This window comes from Onychostruthus taczanowskii, unplaced genomic scaffold (genome assembly GCF_017590055.1).
Source record: "Onychostruthus taczanowskii isolate IOZ18803 unplaced genomic scaffold, ASM1759005v1 scaffold18, whole genome shotgun sequence".
In the NCBI taxonomy this organism is placed as follows: domain Eukaryota; kingdom Metazoa; phylum Chordata; class Aves; order Passeriformes; family Passeridae; genus Onychostruthus; species Onychostruthus taczanowskii.
In genome coordinates, this window is record NW_024499017.1 from 60,236 (window position 1) to 81,189 (window position 20,954).

The 20,954-nt window shown below is 46.2% G+C and overlaps 1 protein-coding gene across 1 annotated transcript; it reads right to left on the reverse strand.

Annotated features, from left to right (window-relative positions):
• Positions 1 to 1,065: 1,065 nt before the first annotated feature.
• On the reverse strand, positions 1,066 to 20,881 carry VSTM2B (V-set and transmembrane domain containing 2B). Its single transcript, XM_041400768.1, is given in 6 exon segments — positions 1,066 to 1,594; positions 16,793 to 16,906; positions 16,909 to 17,158; positions 18,000 to 18,029; positions 19,595 to 19,779; positions 20,377 to 20,881. Coding segments are annotated over 6 exon segments (741 nt in total). The 5' UTR covers positions 20,450 to 20,881; the 3' UTR covers positions 1,066 to 1,505.
• Positions 20,882 to 20,954: the final 73 nt, after the last annotated feature.

Genomic DNA, 20,954 nt, shown 5'->3' on the forward strand with positions numbered 1-20,954 from the left:
CTTGGTCTCCAACCCAGGGAGTGCAAGTGGCACAAATCCCTGGCTGTCACTGGCAGCCCTAGAAAAAGGAAATCCTGAGCACCTGGGAAATTGGCAATCCCTTCCTGCCCTCCTTCTAGGACAGGACTCAGGTTTGAGGTGAGGCAGTGGCGTGTCCTGTGTTTGCTCTGCAGCTCCTGCAGGGACAGTCCTGCTGCCACTGGAGCTGGCACTCTGCCTTTGCCACAAGGAAACTCCTCTCTAAAATGCCACACAAGTGACAGGATAAGAGTCATAGTCAGGCACAGGAAATTTCAAGACAGTTCACTAAATTCAGCTAACGAAGGTCATGTTTCTTTACCAAGTCATCTTACTGGCTCACTGGAAAAACAAGCATTTTGCAACAGAAAAATAACTATTTATGGTGAAAAAGCTTCTTTAGAGGAAGCTCACCTGGGTAAGAAAAGTGACAAAATTATGCATTTAAAAAAATGTGAATATATTTTAAACAAAACTTGGAACTAGGTTACACAACATTCCAGGATGATTTATTTTGATTTTCCACTGCTTGATTCTCCTTTTTTTCAGAAAGGCCTGGGGCAAACCAAAGCAATTTACATTGAATGCCACACACAGCCCCACTGTCCATCTACCAGCTCTTGCCCTGACTGCCCAGACATAACTGGTGGAACCAAGGAAAAGGCAGCTGCAGCCTGGGACTGGCTGTGTGCACGTTCTGCTGTGGGCTTTGGCACCAGCTGAGGGTGTCTGAAAAATAACTGAATTCAATTTTATTTTATTTGTACTGCATCTTTCTTAAAGTCTCTGTGCTGTGACAAGGTAGGGAAGGCATGCAGCCATCAAGCCTTCTCAGGGTCATTCAGGACACAGGGAAAGGCACACACATCTGTAAAAACTTTATTTCAAAATCTTTTTATTCAACTGTTATTCAGCAATATACAATACAGTTTATAAACAAATGTCTTACCTTGTTTCCAATCTTCATTTAAAAATAAATATTATTGACAGTGAATATTAATTATGGTAAGATGTACCTTTTTAATGTCTCCAAAAGAAATAATTTAATTAAAAAAAAGAAAAAGGAAATCCAAAAACCTAAACACAATAATCTACTAAAAATATTTCCTTTCTTAGGAAGGGTTTGACCCAACATCTTTACATATTGTCATAAAGATAACTGCTCAACAGTTCGTGCAAAATGAAGAGTCAGAGGAAAGGTTTAGAAAAGAAAAAATATTACATTAAAATAGAGAAATCATAAGTGCCATGCACAGAGCAGGGCTTTACACCATAGAGTCTGGAAACTAGATGCATTATTCTATGTGGTTTACTTTCTTGTGGCATCCCCAAAAATATGTTTTTCCCCCCATGTAGAATTTATCATGCTTCTTTCAGTCTCTTTCTGTCCATCTTTAAAACGGTAGGGATTTCTTTGTCAGGGGCTTTGTTTGTATTTAAATAGGTTCCTTTCTGTTTGGCTGAGGAGGAGTGGAGGGAGCAGTCCATCAGTGGTTTACTAATAAATGTACAAGCTTATGCAGTAGTAACAGGGACATGTATAGGAGTGGGTCTGTAGCATAAATAGGTCCTGTACCTAGAAGAGAAAGAGACAAGGGAGAGAAGGAGATTTGATTTTTTTATCTTTTCCAATATTGAAGATTAAATGCAAAAGAGAAATATAGGAAGATTCATTTTTATCACTTCAGTGCCAGGGGTCAGAAGCTTAATTTTAATAGTAAAACAGCATCCTCAAGCTATTCAACTCAAATAGCTTTTTCCTCCCCCTCCCAAATCTGACTCCACTTAGGTCATTTCATTATGTGTTACTAATGGTATGCCTAAACTTGGCTTCAGCCAAGTTACCAGCAATTGAGATTTCTATAAATACACCATAATCTGGTATATAGTTTCTTGAGAAATGACAGGTATCAACCACCCATTACTTTAAAGGGAAATGACAAATGCTGCGTCTGTACTTCTTGATTAACAGGACATGAACCCATTCCATTTGGAATGGGAACAGCAAGACCTTGACATCTTCTTTACCTTTTATAGGAAAGAGCAGAATTTTAAATTAAAAATGTGCTCAGGAGCTATAGAAAAACAGAGGTCAGGTGTGGAACACATCTGTTCCCGTCAGCCTGTCCCAAGGAGAGCGATGAGCTAACTCATGGGGCAGGACACGCCCAGGCAACTGCTCACAGCAAGCGGGGGCAGCCACTCCTGCTGCAGCTACCAAGGCTGTCTGCCTCACACCCCTGCACACCAAGATACTCAGTTTTTCTATTTTCTAGCCATGTGCGCTGAAAAGATGCAAAAAGGTACTGGCTGTGTGCACCGTAGTGTGGCCCCTCTCTCTGGCATGTGAGGGCTGAGCCGTGTGGCCAAGAGAGCAGGATACACAGGCAGGAGGCTCTGCTGTGCACCTCTGAAATGGCCATTGCTGTGCTGACGGCAAAGGGAGGGCAAGGGCAGAGGCAAGGCAAAGGCAAAGGCAAAGCAGTCCCATTCCCTGGAGCAGCCCCACACCCTAGAACAGTCCCATTCCCTGGAGCAGCCCCATACCCTAGAACAGTCCCATTCCCTGGAGCAGCCCCTGCCAGTGCTGCAGGGTAGGACCGGGTACCTGGCACTCCCTGAGCCTGGCTCAGCCCATGCAGACAAGGCCAGGCTGGGCCACAGCGGCTGCCTGGCCCAGATGTCCCTGGGGACACCTTCCTGAGCCATGCGAGGACCAGTGTGTGCAGCTGTCACCAGCATGGGATGGATGTGATGGATGTGGGACAAAAGCAGGAGTCCAGTGGGAATTTGAGCTGCAGCTGAAGTGCAGAGGGGCACCTGGAGAGAGGCCTCCTCTCTGCTGAACACCCAACCTACAGGAATGACCAGTGCCCAAAACACTGGCTGCCACACAGACTGAGAGAGACACTTTGCAAAGCATGACAAATTTAAAAATAAGTTTTCTGTATCTCTGGAAAAGTAATCAGGGCACTTCTGTTTAGGAAGCTCACTTCAGGCACCGTAATGTGAGTACTTTAGTCTTGGTCTCTGGGACATGTGAGTGTCTCCCAGCTGTGGCATGATCAAAGGAAATGCTTCAAAGAGTGCCTGAGCAAAGCACTGCTCTTGGGCTTGCTGCTCCAGCTGCCTCCTAATCTATACCCACCTCACCAGCAATGCTGGAGCACGATTACCCAGCATCAAAAACAGTACACAGCAATGTGGTGTGCAACTGAGGAACTCAAAAAATGTCCCCACAGTGCTATCTCACAGACGCCCAGACTGTGTGGTGATTATTTAGTTATTAAGGTTTTAATTAAATCCCTGCATGCACAAACACGTGCTAAGGACTGCCTGCACAGTAACAGCAAGGTATTAAGATGAACACAGGATTTTTGTTTTGAAAGCTGAAAAATCATTAACAAACACAATTAACTCCAGCAGCTAAAGGAGTTAGTTGCAACTCATTGCAAAAAGACACTAGAAGTGTGTGCAGGGAAGTGCTCTCTTCTGGGACATGGCAGAGCTGCAAGAAGGCCAGTCCAGGACAGTCCCCATGTGCTGTCACTGTCCCCTGAGCCTGGGGATGGCAGGGGCAGCCCAGCAGCAGCCGACACTCCTGGCAGCTGCCCACAGTTCAGTGGTGCCAAATTCGTGCCAATTCCACACCTGCCCAGCACTGCAGGGAAGAGCTGGCCTTGGATATTTATTATGATCAAACCTGAGGGTGCTGAGAATCCATTCTTTCCCTGGGGAAAGAACCCATTCTTTTCTGAGAACCCATTCTTTCCCTGCTTTCAATGAACAGGGCTTGAGTCTGAGATGCTGCCAGTTGCTCAGACAGCAAGATGTGCATTTGTGGAAACACTGAAAAACTCAACCTGGAGAAATGGGCTCTTGAAGCTCAAGTGTCCTTACTACTATGGTGCTGAAGGGCTGCCAGGAACACCAGCTTAGGATTGTTTCTGCTTTGAAGGGAAAGCACTATTAGTCACAGCCTGTGTGCCTGCCTACCAAAATCATTCCTATGTTGGTTTTACCTTTATGTACTAGATTTAGTTTAAATTTCAATGCAGAACTGTGAATTCAACAGTCCCAAGTTTTGTCTTTTCCTTCTGTAGAAACTACTATTGTTTTAACCTATATTCTCCATCTTCTCTGATGGCAGAATGTGAGTTCAGACTGTTAACAGAATCTCAGCAGTTAAATGAAACATATTTTTAAAGAACTATTTGAAAGGGATTATTCTTACTGAACACCACATGCAAGCTTCTTTTTTTTCATACTGATTCAGTGCTGTTCTGCTCTAAGACTTCTCAGAATTCTCCTCCCTCTAAATATAAGCAGACCAGAAAAATAATTTTAACAACAAACTGAAGTTAGTGTCCTCAATTCTGATGTTACTGCAGTAGTGGAAGTCTTGACTTTTAGTTAATAAATTGCTACATCTGTAGATGCAAACAAACAAAATGTGGGCTTGAGTGTGAGGATCTGGACACTGGATTGACCCAGGTATGAGAAGAGAGGGCTCTTATCCAGACACCCTAAATCAGGAGTACACAGTTACTTGCAAACTACAGACACTTGCAAGAAAACATTTCACTGATATTTTGAATATTCATTTTATGTACTGTTATTGCAAGCTTATTTATCACTATACAGACTTACAACTTTGCTTTTAAAATATTTATATGCTTATGGCCAAAAGGGAAAGTCTACCACCATGCAGAACAAGAACAAATTGTTCTCTTCATGTATGGTGAATTGCTCTCTGGCATCATTCATCCTTCTTTGCAATTTATGACATAATAGTGTTTTACTGCAATTTTCTATGTAATATTTTTTTATGCCAGAATTAATCACAGTTTGACTTAAAAGAGTTCAATCGAAAACAAACATTAATTAACCAAGTGACTTGTGACACCCAGAAAAAATGGGATGATTCTTTTACAAGCTATATTTAACCAATGGTCAAAACCCACTGTTTCCAGCAGTCACCTATTTTTCTTACTAGAAAGAATCTGAAAAGTCCTTTGATGTCTCTTTCTGAGATGGTGGTAAAATGCAGTGGCCCATATAATAAAAAGCTGAAAGACATCAGTAGCCTATTTTCCTTGAAAGATGAGATAACACCTAAAATCTGACTGCCTATTGATGATGGAGCTGGGGCCCTGGTTGGCAGTGTCATGAGACACTTCTCTGCACTGCCTTTTACGCAGTGACCTGTTAGCCTTGGCCTATTTCCTTACAGAACAATGCCCAGTTAAAGCCCTCAAAACTGGCATTTCATTAAGAGGTGACCATATAGATTGATCTGTTCTCTCAGTCCAGAAACTTTAGATTGTGCTTAACACATGCTCTTGTTCTGATATCTATGGAAAAAAAAATATGGAGTTTTACATGTGTTGCTAGTCAAGGATCATTACAAACAATAACCTCCTAGATAAAACACATTCTCACTCACTGACATACATTTGGAGCACTTGCACTGAATTGAAGGGAATTTACCCAACTTCAGACCCAAGAGCTTCTTAGAAGTTTTTAATTGCAATTACTAAAGTCACTATACACTTACTGAACCAAAGAGATAATAAGCTACACCCCATTAGAACTATTCCACAGTTTGAGACAAGATCTTATAAACTCTCTACACCCTTCCACTCTTAAGTGCTTCCAGCACAATCCACACACTGCATTTTTGCTTGTTTTTTAATCTTTTGTTTTGTACCTAATGCCTTAAAATTCCCATTGCTCCCCAGGAGCTAATTCTCCAGGACTCTGTGCAGAAGTGCATGCAGAGCCTGTGCTGATTTTAGCAGACCCTCCCAGCTCAAACCTGCCTGGAACAGGATGTGTTGTTGTTCAAATAAATACTGGTACAACAGAAAAAACCCATTGAACTGTGATGTCCCCGTTGCTCCTGGCTTTCAGCTGGCTGTGGATCACACTGCCCAGGCACAACCCGAAACAGCTCCTCAGCTGCCTTTTGGTGGAGCTAATTTCAGCAGTGGTGACTTCTCACATATTTATGAGTGACAGCATGGGCTCTGCTGGCCACTGAACCTGCCTAGAAGGCATGATGGCAAAATTAGTTTTCTATCCACTACAGTTTTTATTTATGATTCACCAAGTCTTGGAACAGCTTTCCATAACTCATCTCAAGAAAATGCCTCACAGAAGTCAGCATATGTTTTTATTTCTGCACAACCATGCAGGTAGAAGCTTGTGATTCTGCTGTGTTCCTTCATCCATGACATCAAGGTTTTTAAGGTCAGGAGTAAATCTTCTCCCACAGCCAGGTGAAACTACCAGCATTGCCCTCTAGACCCTTCATGATAATGCCTACATTTCACTTCCTTATCCACACTAGAGCCTCAAACTCTCCAGGAAGCTGAAAGCAATTTTACTGGCCAGAAGACACTGACCAAGGTTTTGTAAAACTGTCATCATTTTAGGTCTTCTCAAATACATCTGAGTTTCACTGTTTCTCCACCTTCTCTCTCAAAATATCCACTGCAATACTGAGGCCTATGTTTAGAGGTAATTGCCAAAATCCCACATTACAAGAGTTACTGAAAGCCTCCTGTCCTGGTTTTGAAAACTCAACTGGTTTTAATATTTCAAATAAGATTCCATTTGCATTTGGAGTATTTAGCAGTCCTGAAAAGAGAACACTAAATTACACTAATTTACTTGCCCTGTATCTATTTATGTGCTGGGCTAAACTCATCTGAAAACAATGAGGTGAGGCAGAATTTAAGGAATTTAAGGCTTGATAACTCTACAGAAGCTGCATACAGCGCAAACTTCCTGAATAGGCAGAAAAATAAATATGTGTATTTGAGGAAAAAGCTAAATCCTGGCAGCAGCCTAGTCCTTAATTTTGACTGTTCTTGATGTGACAACTCAAAAAGTTTACCTAGGACAGCACCTAGGACAGGTAGTGGTTTGGTATTTTAGACTTTAGTGTTTTAGCATGAGAGCAGTAAGGCTACAGATTAGAAAACAAATAAATTGGTTGGAAATGAGAGAGAGGTGTAGTCATGCAAGGAAATGATGCAGAAATAAAAGTTTGGTTCTGATAAGAAGCTAAGAGAAGAAAATATTCCTTCTGCAGTATTGATTTTCTGAAGCACTGCAGTGCTCTGCTGGAATTCAATGTGAGTGCCTGTGGGACAGGACAGACACAGGCATTGGTAGAGGAGTTGGAGATGTGTTTCTTAAGGCACCTGCAACTACTGAGGTGGATTTTGATCTCAACAGAGCTTAACTGAGACTCATTAAGGCCAAATTTTCCTTAAAATGTTAGTGCTGACAGTCCCTGCCAAACACGCTCATGGTACACAGACCAGCCAAGTGCTCTGTGATCCTCCACAGAGGCTCTTCCCTCTCCTGGATCATAAGGACATCATTAGACATAAGGTACAGGATTAAACGGCCAGTTGGTCTGACCCATTCCACAGCTGCTGCAGGTCTGCAAGGCACAACACTTTTGTATTAACAGCTACCACAAACAGAGGAGTTGTTGAACTGGTGGATTTGATGAATGCAGGGAAATGCATATCTGCTGTGGAGCAAGAAATACTCCTGTATTTATACACAAATACTTCTGGTGTTAGGTTCCTAGAGAAATATGCAGTTTTCATTGCCAACAGACTGGCAAAAAACTATCTCCCATTAAAGTTACAAGAAATAGGAGTAACACAATATGGGAAATATTTTCCCTCAATATCTCCATTTCCCTCCTGTGGTAGCCAAGAGTGCACAGAACAAACAGCACTCTTACCAAAGCCTCCCCCTGCTTTTTCAAAATGTGCCTGAGAACACCTCTGTGCTGGTGGCAGGCAGTGCTCACAGACAACCCAGCAGAGCTGAGGGAGCCAGGTCCTTGGGGGCTGCTCTTGGGATCTCTTCTACACTGGAGAGAGCCAAACAAACCATGCCAAATATCCACTTGGGAAAAAGTAAAGAGCAACTTCAAGACAACACCAGGAGTAATTTATAACAAGCTCCAAAAGGAAACGCTGTTCTAGATGGTGTCAATGGAGAACAGAAATGTATCCTGAATGCTTAAAATGAAATAATTCATTCTATATAGATGATACAGTTCAAACACTTTCTATTGGTTTGCATTTAAATAAGCCAGTAGCTTTCCTCTTTTAAGACCTGCAGCTGCTCTCTACTTTGTATTAGCCTCACATAAACAGATTTCTGCTTTGGTATCGGTGGGATGATCCCTCCTTGCCAAACATTTTATTAAGACACTCAAACCATGCAACTATGAATTTGTTTTAATTTCCAGAATTTTTTGCAGTTCCATGATCTGAAATTAACTTAACAAAACCAAGAACCATTAATTCATTCCCTGAAAGTTGAATAACGAGAGAGACAAAATTCTTCGTAATGAAATTTGGTGGAAAATGAATTCTAAAATAAAATAAAGAAAACTAAGTAACTGCATGAGTGGTAGTTCAGGTGGTAAATAAGCAGGCAGTCCGACACTTCCTTCTTCTGTACTATTATGTGAGCAATTCCAGAGCATATCCATACACATAAGTAGCAAAAGCACAACTCAAACTGCCCAGAGCACAAGACAATGAAAAATACTGGGAGCTGGTTCCAGCTACTGAGCTTTGAAGCAAGTTTGGGGCATATTCTCAAGTTTTTCATTATAAATAGGAGGAATAAAAAGTCATATTGAAGAAAAGCAGGCAAGCTAGATGTGGTCACACAATTCCATAGGAACTTTATGAAAAGACTAACAACGAGTCCCACTGGACTGAAGCACAGATTTCACATTCTGTAATTGATACAAGTTGTAAATATTTGCAACCCAGAAATAAAGATGATGACACTGTGGTTCTCACTTCACTGTTTTTAGAGTATTTTTTACTTGATCAGGATTAGGAACAAGCTGCCAATGTAGTTGTAATTATCACTCCAATCAGAATTACTAAACTTAAGCACATGTAAGTGCAGATTAAGGGGTTTTTTTGGGTTTTTTTTGTTTTTTTTTTTTTTTTTTTTTTTTTTTTTTTTTTTTTGTTTTGGGGTTTTTTGTTTGGTTTTTTTTTTTTTTTTTTTTTTTTTTTTTTTTGAAAAATAACCCTATCCTGTCCATACTTAAAAAACAGAGCTAAGTGCATTAGCAGAATGCATGATGACACATGAAAAATGGCTGTACTGAGAGCATGTGCCTGGAAAAAAAGCAGAGCCTGTGATTTCAATAAAGAAGGAATCACCTTTTTGCTGTGAACAAACAGTGGCATTTTGGGACTGACCCATTATACAGAGACCCTCCAAATTTCCAGTAATTTCCAATGACTGGTATTTACTAGGTGTTAGTTAACTAGACTCTGCTGTGCCCTAGGTGTAAGGGATGCCAAGCTTTGCAGAATAAGGCAGCAAGTGGTTATTTGACAAAACTGTGGACATGGGACATTCCTCAATACCCTCTGTACATGTGAAATCTCCAACTCCTCAGCATGAGAGGGATTCAGATTAGCAGGCCAATTTAAAAAAATTATAAATCAGTAAACTATTTTAAATTATATCAGTTTGATGAACTTTACCCATAGAATCACAGAATTGGAAAAGAGCTCCAAGATGACCAAGCCCAGCCATGAGCTCAGCACCACCACGCTGTGTACTGCTAACCCGTGTGCTCAGGTGATGCATTGCCATGTCTCCTGAACATCTCCAGCAGCATGGGAACAAAACAGGCATAGAAGACAATGTCTATGAGAGAGCTCCCTGTGCTCTGCCTGCTTTGGAAGTCAGAGCCCCTCCCTGCTCACACAGGGATGCCCAGCTCCTGATGGGTCTTAGCTTTTTTATTTTTCAGATTCTGTGCTGCTTTAGTGTGTGTGTCTGGGATTCATATTAGGGGATGGTGAGCTCTGCACAGAGTAGGGAGACAAAACAATTTCTTCTCTAGCTGGGGACCAAGGACAACTGATCTAGATCTCAAGCCCAAGAGCATAAACAATGGTAGACCAAAGAGAGAAAACAAGGATTGGACTTCATAAGCTAAAGCTGTAATTGGACAATTAGCTCCAACACACTAATAGACCATAACTTATAAAAGTGAGAGATCCCGTGACGGGTCATCCATTTTTGTAGCCATTTTGGGTTGTGCTGCCCAGGTAGATCTATTGAGACCTCTTAACAAATACCTACTTTAACTCTTTCTAGTCTCTGTTCTAGGTCAGCCTTCACAAGGCATCACTCCCAGCCAGGGGCAGGGTGAGAGCAGCTGTTGTGGGTCTGCTTGGGGTCCTTTGCTCTGTGAGCACAGCTCCCTCCTCCAGCCCGGCACAAGCTCGTGCTGGCTCACACAGACCCCTCTGCTGAGCACGGCTGCTGCTCTGCCAAACTGCTCTTCTTTCCAGCTAATAAAATTGCCTCCCAGCTGATAACAGCCTAGCAATATAAAGTGCTTGGTTGTTAGCCGCTGTTGTGACAAATAATACCATTCTGCTGACAACCCCATTTTTTCCAATACAAACCTACTTGAACTGTTTATTATTGACATATGGGACTGCTCCACCATTATCTAATTTTAAAAAACACATAGTAAACAGCAATGGTGAGCCTGACAGCATTCTTACTGCTTTAGCAAAGCTAAATCAAAATCCAAAGCTACCTCCTTTTATTGCCAGCACAGTCCTGTCAGGCTCTCTTAAGTAAAAAAGAAACACCTACACAGGACTACTGTGAGATTCATTTCTTGGTAGAGGCTACTCTGTGTTTGCTTTCCAACTACAGCCCACACTACTAAAAGCCTTCTCAAAACCCATACCAGTAAGGCTCTCTGGGCATTTCTAAGCTTTAAACTGTCAGGGACCTATATAAATCGACAGCACAATTCAAGCATTAGTTTATACATCAGTAAAACTGCACCAGTATAGCAGAGGTGGGGAGTGAGAAACAATTACTGTCTCTCATAAAAGACACAAAGTTAGCCAGTGCTGCAAACTAAGACTCCCTTTGGCAAAGTATCTATTGAAATAATGTATAAAGAACTAGCACTATTGTAATGTATTCCTGCCCCAAATGCTGTTTGCTCATGCAAAAACACCTGTGGGTGCACTGAGCCTTTCTTCATATAAATTTCTAATTCTCACTCACTAGTGAATCAATCTTACATAGAAATCTAGACCGGTGTTAGATACAGCTTCAACATTCACTAAAAGGACCTGTAATACTCCCTTCATTGTGTTTAGCAATATTTTTAGAAGATTTTTTTCATCTTTAACTTAAAGATTTCAAAGAAACTCAAATAATATTTGGATTTCTTCAAGGGCACTGAACAGGCTGGAGTAGAATAGGTTAGTACAGTTTTGTCTGTCCTCTGGGGAACAAGCAAGAACCGCTGAAAGGAGGTTACTCAAATAAATTGCATTTCCACAGTACAAAAACACCCAGGCACAGCTTGTTTCTGCCCTAGATAATGAGGTGACACAGTACAGCAGTTAGTGCTTTTGTCCAGTTCGAGAATTAATCCACATTACACAGACACAAAAGAAGATATTTGACCTCACTTGTCCCCAAAGCAGTCTAATTTGCCTAGATATTAAAGTGCTAGTGATGTGTATTTAATGAGAATTCTTTTTGCATGTTTATTATCCAGTGACATTTAGGAGGTCAGCCTGATAATTCAGTTATGGCCTCTGTCTTGCTACTTTATTTAATGGAAAGGAAAATGTGACGTGACCCAGGTTGCATTTAACTACAAGTAACATCAGAAGTGAGCTCATACATGGTCTCATAAAAAGCACAGGGGAAGTGCAGTAGACCCAGCCACTACGGAGTGGGAAAGGCAGGGAGCCTGAGCTGAACAGCATCACAGACTTTCTTGCTATTTCATGTAATGTTCATCTATCAAACATAAACGAGCTCCACAGGCTGTGTCTCAAACTAGCAGAGTCATTAAAGCTCTGACAAAGCCAGGAGAGCCCTGAACTCAAACCCTTACCCCAAAGTTAGTCCCAACCCAAGCACAGCCCCTCAAACAGCGTCCCCCTAACCAGCCACAGCTCTGCACACAATCAAACACCGTGCTCCTTCCTCTGCTGTCTCTGAGCTGCACACACAGGCCTCCTGCCTGCTAGTGCACAACAGAGATCTGAGAGTCTCCACGTGTTCTCCTGCCTCAAGGTGGGCCGGCTGTGCCTGCCCTGCTCTGCTGAGCGCCACGGGCACAGGGGCTGCAGGGCTGGGACCTGCTGCTCCATCTCGGCCGAGCAGCCCAGGAGCAGAGCTCCTTCTGCCTCAGACATAAAAGGCTTGGAGCAGGGGAGGGACAGGCATGGAGTGAAGATTTATGTTCTTCCTTGACATGACCACTTCATCTGTGCATAACACATGAGCTTGCGTTCCTCCTAGAGCTTCTTGTTTCACACTCCCATCTTTGTTTATTTTATTTAAAGCTTTCACTTCCGAGCTTTGAGGCTAGAGATCAAACAAATAAAAGGGAATTTGGAAGCTGCAGTGTCTGATCTACATTCTGCTCAGAAGTTAAACTAAAAATTGCCCCCAAGCCAATACACAGGGACTCATTTTGGAGACCATTTGGTAGGATATAATACAGTCAATTTCCCTCCCAGGAGGTCAGGATGAAGATCCTTGTTTATTACTGCACCATCAGATGACAAAGTTAGCCTCACGACTAAGGCACTGGACTTAAATTTAGAAGAGCTGAAATTAAGTTTTCATATTTAATTTCACAGCTGTCACATGACTCAACAAAGTCACTTATTGTTCTTGTGTCATTTATCTGTCTCAAACACTTGGACTACAAACTTCCTGAGACAGAGATACCATGTGTTTCACTCAGTGATGCTCCTGCATCCCCCCTACTCTACCCAGTAAAAACTCGGAGCACTTCCAAACACTAACTGTGCACACTTTCACTTGCTCACCTCCATTTTTCTCCTACAGTGTAAGATTCCATCTGTGTACAAGCATTTAAACTAAAAGCTCAATATTATTTCATTTAGAATCACATGGATGACTGCTTCTCTGATAGTGTTAAAAATGGTCTTCCCAGCAGAACTTTGTCTCCTCACAGCCCAAATCCCATTTTCTAGGCTTCCATGAGACCACAGCACCAGGTTTTTATATGGTTGTTTAAACATCACAGAAAAAATTCCGTTTAAGTAGCTAATATTTGTGGCATATTGGTGAATTTGTCAGTTATACTGGATCTATTGCCTCATATACCATAATGCTGACACAGATTTCAGGCAAATACCATTTCAGATGATGTTCAAAACAATGGATTTTCTATTTATACCCAGATGTCAGATGAGACTCTCTGCTCTTTAAATAATCTCAGTAACAGACACATTTATCCTAATAAATTCATGTTTCAGTTCACTTAGAAGATGTAAAGAATCACACTTTTCCCTGTGCATGACTGGGGCAGCAGCTGAAGTCAACAAGAGCCCTGCAGGCACATCCCAATGTAGCATTTGATCTATAATCATGTTTATTGGAATCCAAGTACATAGAGGCCCTCTCTTACTACACTGAAAGTACTGGGAAGATTTCTATTGCAAGGAAAATAGGATTAGAGGCTAATTCATGCAGGACACTGTAGCTAGTGCCATGCCATCAGCTCTCAGGCAGAGCTCTCCAGTGCCTTAAATGAGGATGTTTCTTAATCACTGATAGCAAATCCATTGTTCAACCACATTTCTGCTTTTGTACAGAGGAAATATCCCTGTGTACAATGAAAATACTTAGAAATGCTAAATACTGTAAATGTATCAGACTATTCAATTATTACACACAGATTTGGTGCAAGTACTTATCTGTATGTGTTATGGAGCTCAAAATAGGATAATGAGGCATACATATAATAATATGTATTATGCTGCTATGCAGATATAAGTCATACAGCAACACAAAGTTAGGTACTGCAGTCTAAACACCTCGTGAACAAAGACTTAGTTGGATTTGTTGGCCCTACTGGGTGGAAAACTAGTTATGACACTGCCTCAGGGGGGTGGACTTGAAACAGTGCTTCTAGTTCCCAGAAGTAAATAAAAGGGAAAAACCCCATTTCCCATAAAGCAACTGCATTCTTTATGGAGAACAGTAATTACTGTACCTAACTGCAACTCTAAAGAACACCACTTTAACATACAAATGGGAAACTCAGAAGGTCTAAGATGTCACTTTCTTTTAGGACATTTTGAAGAAAGTTTAGTGCTTATCCAACCTGAGGGGCAGCACTGGAGACCCCAGTCTTCCCTTTACTCACAAAAGCAGGTGATACTCCTGCAAGTGACTGCCATGTTAATATTTTATCCAGGTCTCTATGCAACATCCATGTCTAAAGAAGACTTCTTGCCTCTACACCAAGCTGCCTCTGTGCTTCAGACCAAATCCCTGGCCCAGACAGTCTTTCTAAAGTACTCAGGAGATGTGGACTGGGACAGCAGCAATCTGCTTCACAGAAGCAACCAAAGAGACATCTTGTGGTAACAAGATTCAGCAGTTCTGATCCAGAAGGTACCTGAATCAGGAATTTTTGAGGGTCAAATCCCTCAGCTGAAAATCTCCTAAGCCATGCTGTGATTGATGTTCTATTGATTCGTAATTACAGGCAGCTCCAAACTACCATAGGTACAGAAATTACAGCAAACCAGGGAGAAGCCTGTTATTCAGGGAGATCTTGATTCAAGCAGAGTGAAAAGGCATTATTTCTACAAGAGGACCACACCAAAATACAGGATTAATTACCTCCCTCTTATAGGGACAAAAGCAGGTGCTGGTTTACACCTTTTCCCATCAGTACAGGAACAGGAACAGTCTGACTTGGCTTTCTCCAGCACCGGAGCTGCCACAGAGTGGCACTGTTCACAGAGACCAGCGTGCCCAGCAGGGAGCTCACAGCACCAGATTTTTGTTTAGCCAGTTTTGTAGCCCTCAGCATCAGTCTCCACCTGGAGACCCCCACTAGATGTTTTTCTGTATTCTGCTACCGTTTTCACTGATTTAAATCATTCCATTACCTCCACTGCTGGCCACAACACCACCAGTTTATTTTCAGATTTTAATGCAGCCTAGAAACGATGCAGAAGTGCCATATCCCAAACCACAGACATGTAAAAAATTGGGACAGACAGCAGTTTAGCTGATCTGGGCAGGAGGTCTTGCCCTAACAGGCATATGTGACATGCTGTCTTGGCAGCACATGCTCGCATCCATCTGTTGACGTGGAACTGAGCCCGCTGCACTTCCACCGTCCTGGTTTCAGCTCACATGCACCACATAAGCTCTGGGTTCAGCAGGCAGGGTGCAAGTGCTGAAAGTCCTAAAGACAACCTCTACTGTCAGCATGGAAAACACTGCAAGAGTTCTCACAGTCACAGAGTGGAGAGGCAACATGAGAACAAGCCCCAGCCCTGGGGTGCCAGGAGAAAAGCAGACATTTCCAAACAAAAAACGATAGATCATGAGCATTACAGTGTCTGGTTTAATTTCTTGGGGTCAGTGGATTCAGCAAAAGCAAAATTAACTTCTTTAAATGCCCACAAGCACCTGTAGTTAGATCTCAGGAACTATCACCTTATCTACCACTAGACAGCAATGAATAACCTCAGTCTTGGGAATGATAAGGAGCGAAATCTTTCACATGTATTTCTACAGAAGAAAGAAACAAAATTATTCAGAAAACAGGAAAAGGTAGTAGCCAGATAAAACACAGCACCTGTAAAGCACCAGCAGGTCACAGTGACCCATATAGGAATGACTTCCATTACTGTGAGCCAAAACCTGCAACTGCTTGCCCAGAAAGTGTGAAGAGGTATCAGGAAGAAGTGTGAACTTCCCTGCGTGAAGATTATGAATCTGCGTCAGAAAAGACTCAGCAGAGAGGGGAGCTCAGGGCCTTCCCTGCACAGTTAGTGCATAAAATTGTTTCCCTTTTCCACAGATAACTTGGCAGGGACATTTGTTCAACATTAGCTAAGTGACAGTGGCTGAGAGGAGAGCTGAAGCCCAGCCAGAGCAGTACCACACCTCTGAAGCTTGAAACACTTTTGCAATGCAGATTTAAGACTATGTTCTTCATCCCAGACATGCCTGTCATTGGATAAATAAAGGTTTGTAACTGCCTTCTCTGGCAAACCGCAATATGGTAATGTGGCATTAATAACTTAATACAGTACTAACTGATAGATAATCAGTATTAGCATGATGTTTACATTTGGAAAACGTTATAGAGCACTGTATCTCCAATTCTTATCCTGCCATTAATTCAGATGTGGAGCTCATTACACAGCAATTGACATTTCCCTTCTGAATCTGCATCCTGCTCTGCACAGGCCTCGCATCTGCTTGGGACAATCAGCCCTGTAAGCCACTCACTGATCTAAATTCTCTGCAAATCTAAATTCTCTGCAGAACATCCACGGTGTTTCGCTCACTTGAGGCTGCAGCTACTGTTTCAAACACTGCATCCAAAAAGCTGCAAGGGGGTTCTGACCGTGGGGCCTCTCCCTTTGCAGCTACCAAAGGGACGCAGGTCCCAGCCTTGTAGGCGGACCCATCTCCCCAGCGCCGTGCCTGTGTTCACTCCTGTCCGGGGGCAAGGCACAGTCCCGGCCTTTGGGACAACCTAAGTGCACTTTGCCAACAGCCTCGGGCGCGATTACTCATTTTCAGCGTGGCAGCGAGAGTCCCCCACGGCAGCGGGGTCACAGCGCCCGACCCGCAAGCGAGTGGCAGTGCCGGGGCTCCCTGCCTGCGGGAACGGGGGTCCCTCCCGCCCCCGCCCTACCTGACCCGTGCTGCTGGCGGAGGATGGCGGCCTGCCCGGGCGGCGGCGAGGCCGAGGAGGCCGCGGCGGCGGCCGTCGAGGCGGTGGCGGTGGCGGCGGTGGCAGTGGCGCTGGCGGCGGTGGGCGGGTGGCGGGGCCGTGGCGGCGCGGGGCCGCCCCGCTCTGGATGTGCGACACGGCCTCGGCCGCCTGCACGTCGGGCGGGGCGAAGCGGGACAGGACGCGCAGCAGCGCCTGAGCCTTGTGCTCCTGCGTCTCGTCGTCGCTGTAGTCCGACACGCGGCACTGGTAGACGCCCTCGTCCTGCCGCCGCACGCCCGACAGGCGCAGCCGGTGCGAGATGTCGTTGCCCTGGACGCGGACCGTCTGCAAGAGAGCGCACGGCCGGCGCGGCCTCAGCGCGGGCAGCGGCCTGCCCCGCCCGCGGGCCCTGCCCGGCCCCAGCGCCGTGCCCTCTGCTGCCGGAGCACGGAGCCGGGGCTGGTCCCCCCGGAGCAGCGGACAGAGCCCAGCAGCTCGCTGCTGGAGCCCCACCTCGCGGGCGCTATCCACAACCAGCTCCTGTCCCCATCGCTCCCGCGCCACCTCCCAGCTGTCCCAGCCAGCGCTCTGCCACCAGCCCCGCGGGGGTTCTCTCGCCCCCAGCCCTCACGAACCGGCCCGAACCCCCCCGGGAAAGTGCAGTCCCCGGGGGTGCCCCCCGCCCGCTGCAGCGAGCCGAGCCCGGCTGGTCGCAGAGTCCCCTCTGCGGGCCCAAGGAGCTGCGCCGTGTCCCCAGCACCGCGGACAGGGACAGCGGCACCGGGCCGCATCGAAGGAAAAGGGAGGTGTTTCCTGCGGGACAGCCAGAGAAGGGGGTCGCCTCAGGCGACTGAGGGTTGCAGAAGGCTGGGGAAAAAAGGCAAGATTCTGTTCTGATTTGGCCCACAGTCCTTTTCCGAGGTGGCTAAGGAAGGGCTGCAAGGCAAGCGCCACCGCCTCTGGATTTGCAAGGAATGAGACGTGACTGCAAAAGCAGCAACAGATGGTAACAACGTCTTGAGCCACGGCACACTGAGGAGGGGAAACGTGCCACACTCCTGCCGTGCTGCAGGAGCGCGGCTGCCAGTGCGCCCAGCTGCATTCGTGTGTCAGGAAATGAGGGGGGCATGCAGTAAATCCCACTGCGTGGGAGGAGGGATGTGCACCCATCTCGAGCTGCACTTACGCTGATTTTGGTTGCATCCTTATTTGCTACCTAAAAGAACAGGAAAAAAAGGGCAATTAGACTCAGCGCTGCCAGCACATCAACAGGATGCTCATATTCCCACCCCGGTGGAAGGACAGGACATGGATAGATGCAACTTTCTCAGCTGGCCATTCACACAGCCTGTGTGGCTTAGGGCAATTCCCCAGGTGATGGGGAAGGTAGCAAACCAGTGCTCAGCCGGGGGGACTGTTTGGGTAAACTTTCCATGCTGCCCCACAGAAGCGCCGCCTTCCCCAAGGGTGTGAACAGCAGCCAAAGAAATGCTTGTTGCATGCTCTGCTGCTCACAGTCACTGACAAACACTGGGGAAGACGCTTCACCAGCAGAACAGCAGGGAAGGGCTTGGGCAAGCTGGATCCTGCATGGCTCAGGGCAGAGCTTCAGTCCTGAAACACCCTGGGAGCAGGTATCACGCAGCAGATTTCATATTTGGTTATGTTTTTGTCTCCAGCCAACCACTGTAAACCTAAGTGATGCCTCAGACCTCACTGATACGCCTCTCAGGGAGACGGTCATCATTCTCCAGGCTTGCTCTGTCATCATTTATTGTAAAAGCAGCTCACAGTTTTTATATAAGGTTAAAGAAGACATTTAAATCCAAGCGATTTATTTCCCAGTCTGACAACTGACTTACACTTTCCCCAGCTAGGCGGCATCGCATTAGCTCAGTGTCTATATGCTTTGCATCTCTATTTGAGCTCTGCAGGAAAACAAGCGTGCCACAGAGAGGGGAGCTGGCACAGGCACAGAGACTGCCACGGGCCACCCTGCTGGCACAGAGGACAGGGGCTGGAGAGGATGACATGCCCTGCACAGTAGGGCAGCACAGCCTCAAAGCCCTGCTTTACCCCACTCCCTGTACAGCCCTGTTTGGCACCTGCAAGTTGTCTTTGCTCTGCTGGGGAGGGGTGCAGAATGAACTGGCTTATGCTGGGGAAATGCAGCTGAAAAATTTAGACTAAAGTCTACCCTCAGACCAAATGGCTTCCTAGGGGGAGGGCAAAAGGCACAAAAGATTTAATTGCTTCATGCATTTTAATTGCTACATGTGAATAAAAGATCTTGCTGAGCTTCAGATATGGACACAAGTGTGGATGTGGACAAGTAACTGTGCCTTTGTAGGTGCAGACTGATGCCACATTAATATACCAACAGAGAGGTGTATCCCTCTTGCCTTTCTCTGCACTATCAGTGAGCAGAGGCTCTCCCACCTTTAACAGTGATTCCAGCTCAGTCCAAAGAAGCATTGGTTTTGGCTTGTCCACTCTTCATACAACAGCTTTTCTTGGGACCTCATTGCTGATTTTGCAGTGGAACATGTATCATTTTCTGTTTACAGTCCTTAAAGCACTGATGTTTTTTCCTGACATGAAGTCCCTTATGGTGCATGCCCTGTACTCCTGCATTTCTCAGAGGGCCTGGGCACACTGATGCTTCCTACTGGTGGCTGGCACTGGGCAGAGGAAGCACTCTGGGAATGCTGAGTTTATTCTGATCACTGCCTAAGCATGTTGCATTTGATGAAGAGATATATCTCCATAGCAATGTATTACCTTGCTCCTGCTGCCGGGGACACTGATGGCTAGTTCGTGTGCAAGTTCTCTGGCTGGTTCTTTAAGGTACCACCACTGGATTTCCAAGGAGTAAGAGGTGGATCCGCTGGCTCGGAAAGCACAAGGCATCTCAATATCATCTCCCTCCCTAACAGTCACATCTTTGGGAACTTCAGTAAAGGTAGCTGGGAGGGGAAGACAGAGTTACAAGGGCTGGTTAACGAGAGAGATTAAAAGGCAAGATCAGTCCTTCTCAGTCTAAAGTGAGCTGCTTCAGCTCAAGAGCTAAGCGCTGACCGCGACACAGGTTTCCTGGAGCCCAGGGACCACAGGGTAAGCTGGGCATCCAGGACTGCGCTCCAGGGGCAGGGCCGAGCCGGCCTCCGTCACCCTGCAGCCGCGGCTTCAGTAGAAAGTTTGAAGAGGACTTAAAACCCCCACGTCCTTCTAAGAAAGCCCTCGGCTTGATACAGGGCCAGCGGTGCCCCACTGTCCCCTCCCGCCGAGCGCCGCGGGCACTGTCCCGGGCTCCGTTCCGCTGCGCGCTGCCGGCAGCTGCGGCCCAACAGTGCCACCTTGTTCTGCCAGAGCCCGCCCGGGCAGCTCCCTGCCCCCAGCCCGCGCTGGAACGCGCCGGGGAGGCCGGGCCGGGAGCAGCGGGGCGGCTGCAGCTCGCTGCGGACGGGCGGCCCCGCAGCCCCGACGTTCCCGCAGCCTCCCGCCAGCAAGTTGTGCCCGGAGCGGCGCATCGCCGCGGGAGGAGGCCGAAGTTCCCTACTCACCGGTGACAATGAACAGCAGAGGAGCGTTGAACATCAGGTAACAAAGGGTGCAGAACAGCCCCCGACTTTCCATCGCATCTATGTGGGCTGCGGGCGGGGACCTGGCTGGGGGCGCAGCCGGGCACGCCTCAATCCATCGCACACAGCGGGCCGGGGCAGGGCTCCTTCCCAAAAAGCCAAAGCCTCCCGGCTAACCTCGGTTTGCGGAGAAGCAAATATAAAATCCACAGCCGGCTGCTCAAACTCGCTCGCAGGTTGAAGCGACGTTTCTGGGAATGCAGCAATAAAATCGCGTCCCGCTCCTTCTCTCCACCGCGGGCGGGATTCAACTGCCCTGCGCTGCGTGGGGGCTCCCGCAGCCCGAGAGCGAGGAGGCGACGCCGGGCGCCTCTCCGAGCCCCATCCCACGGAGCGCTCCGCGCCCGGAGCTCGCCGCGAGGTCCAGCGAGGCGGCGGCGGCGGCGGGGACCAGCCTCCCCTCCCCTGCTGCGCCCGGGCAGCGCCCGCCGTGCGCCCGTCGCGGGCTCTGCCCCTGCGCGGCGGAGGCGGCGGCAGCCCGAGCCCGCCTCTCCCCGCCC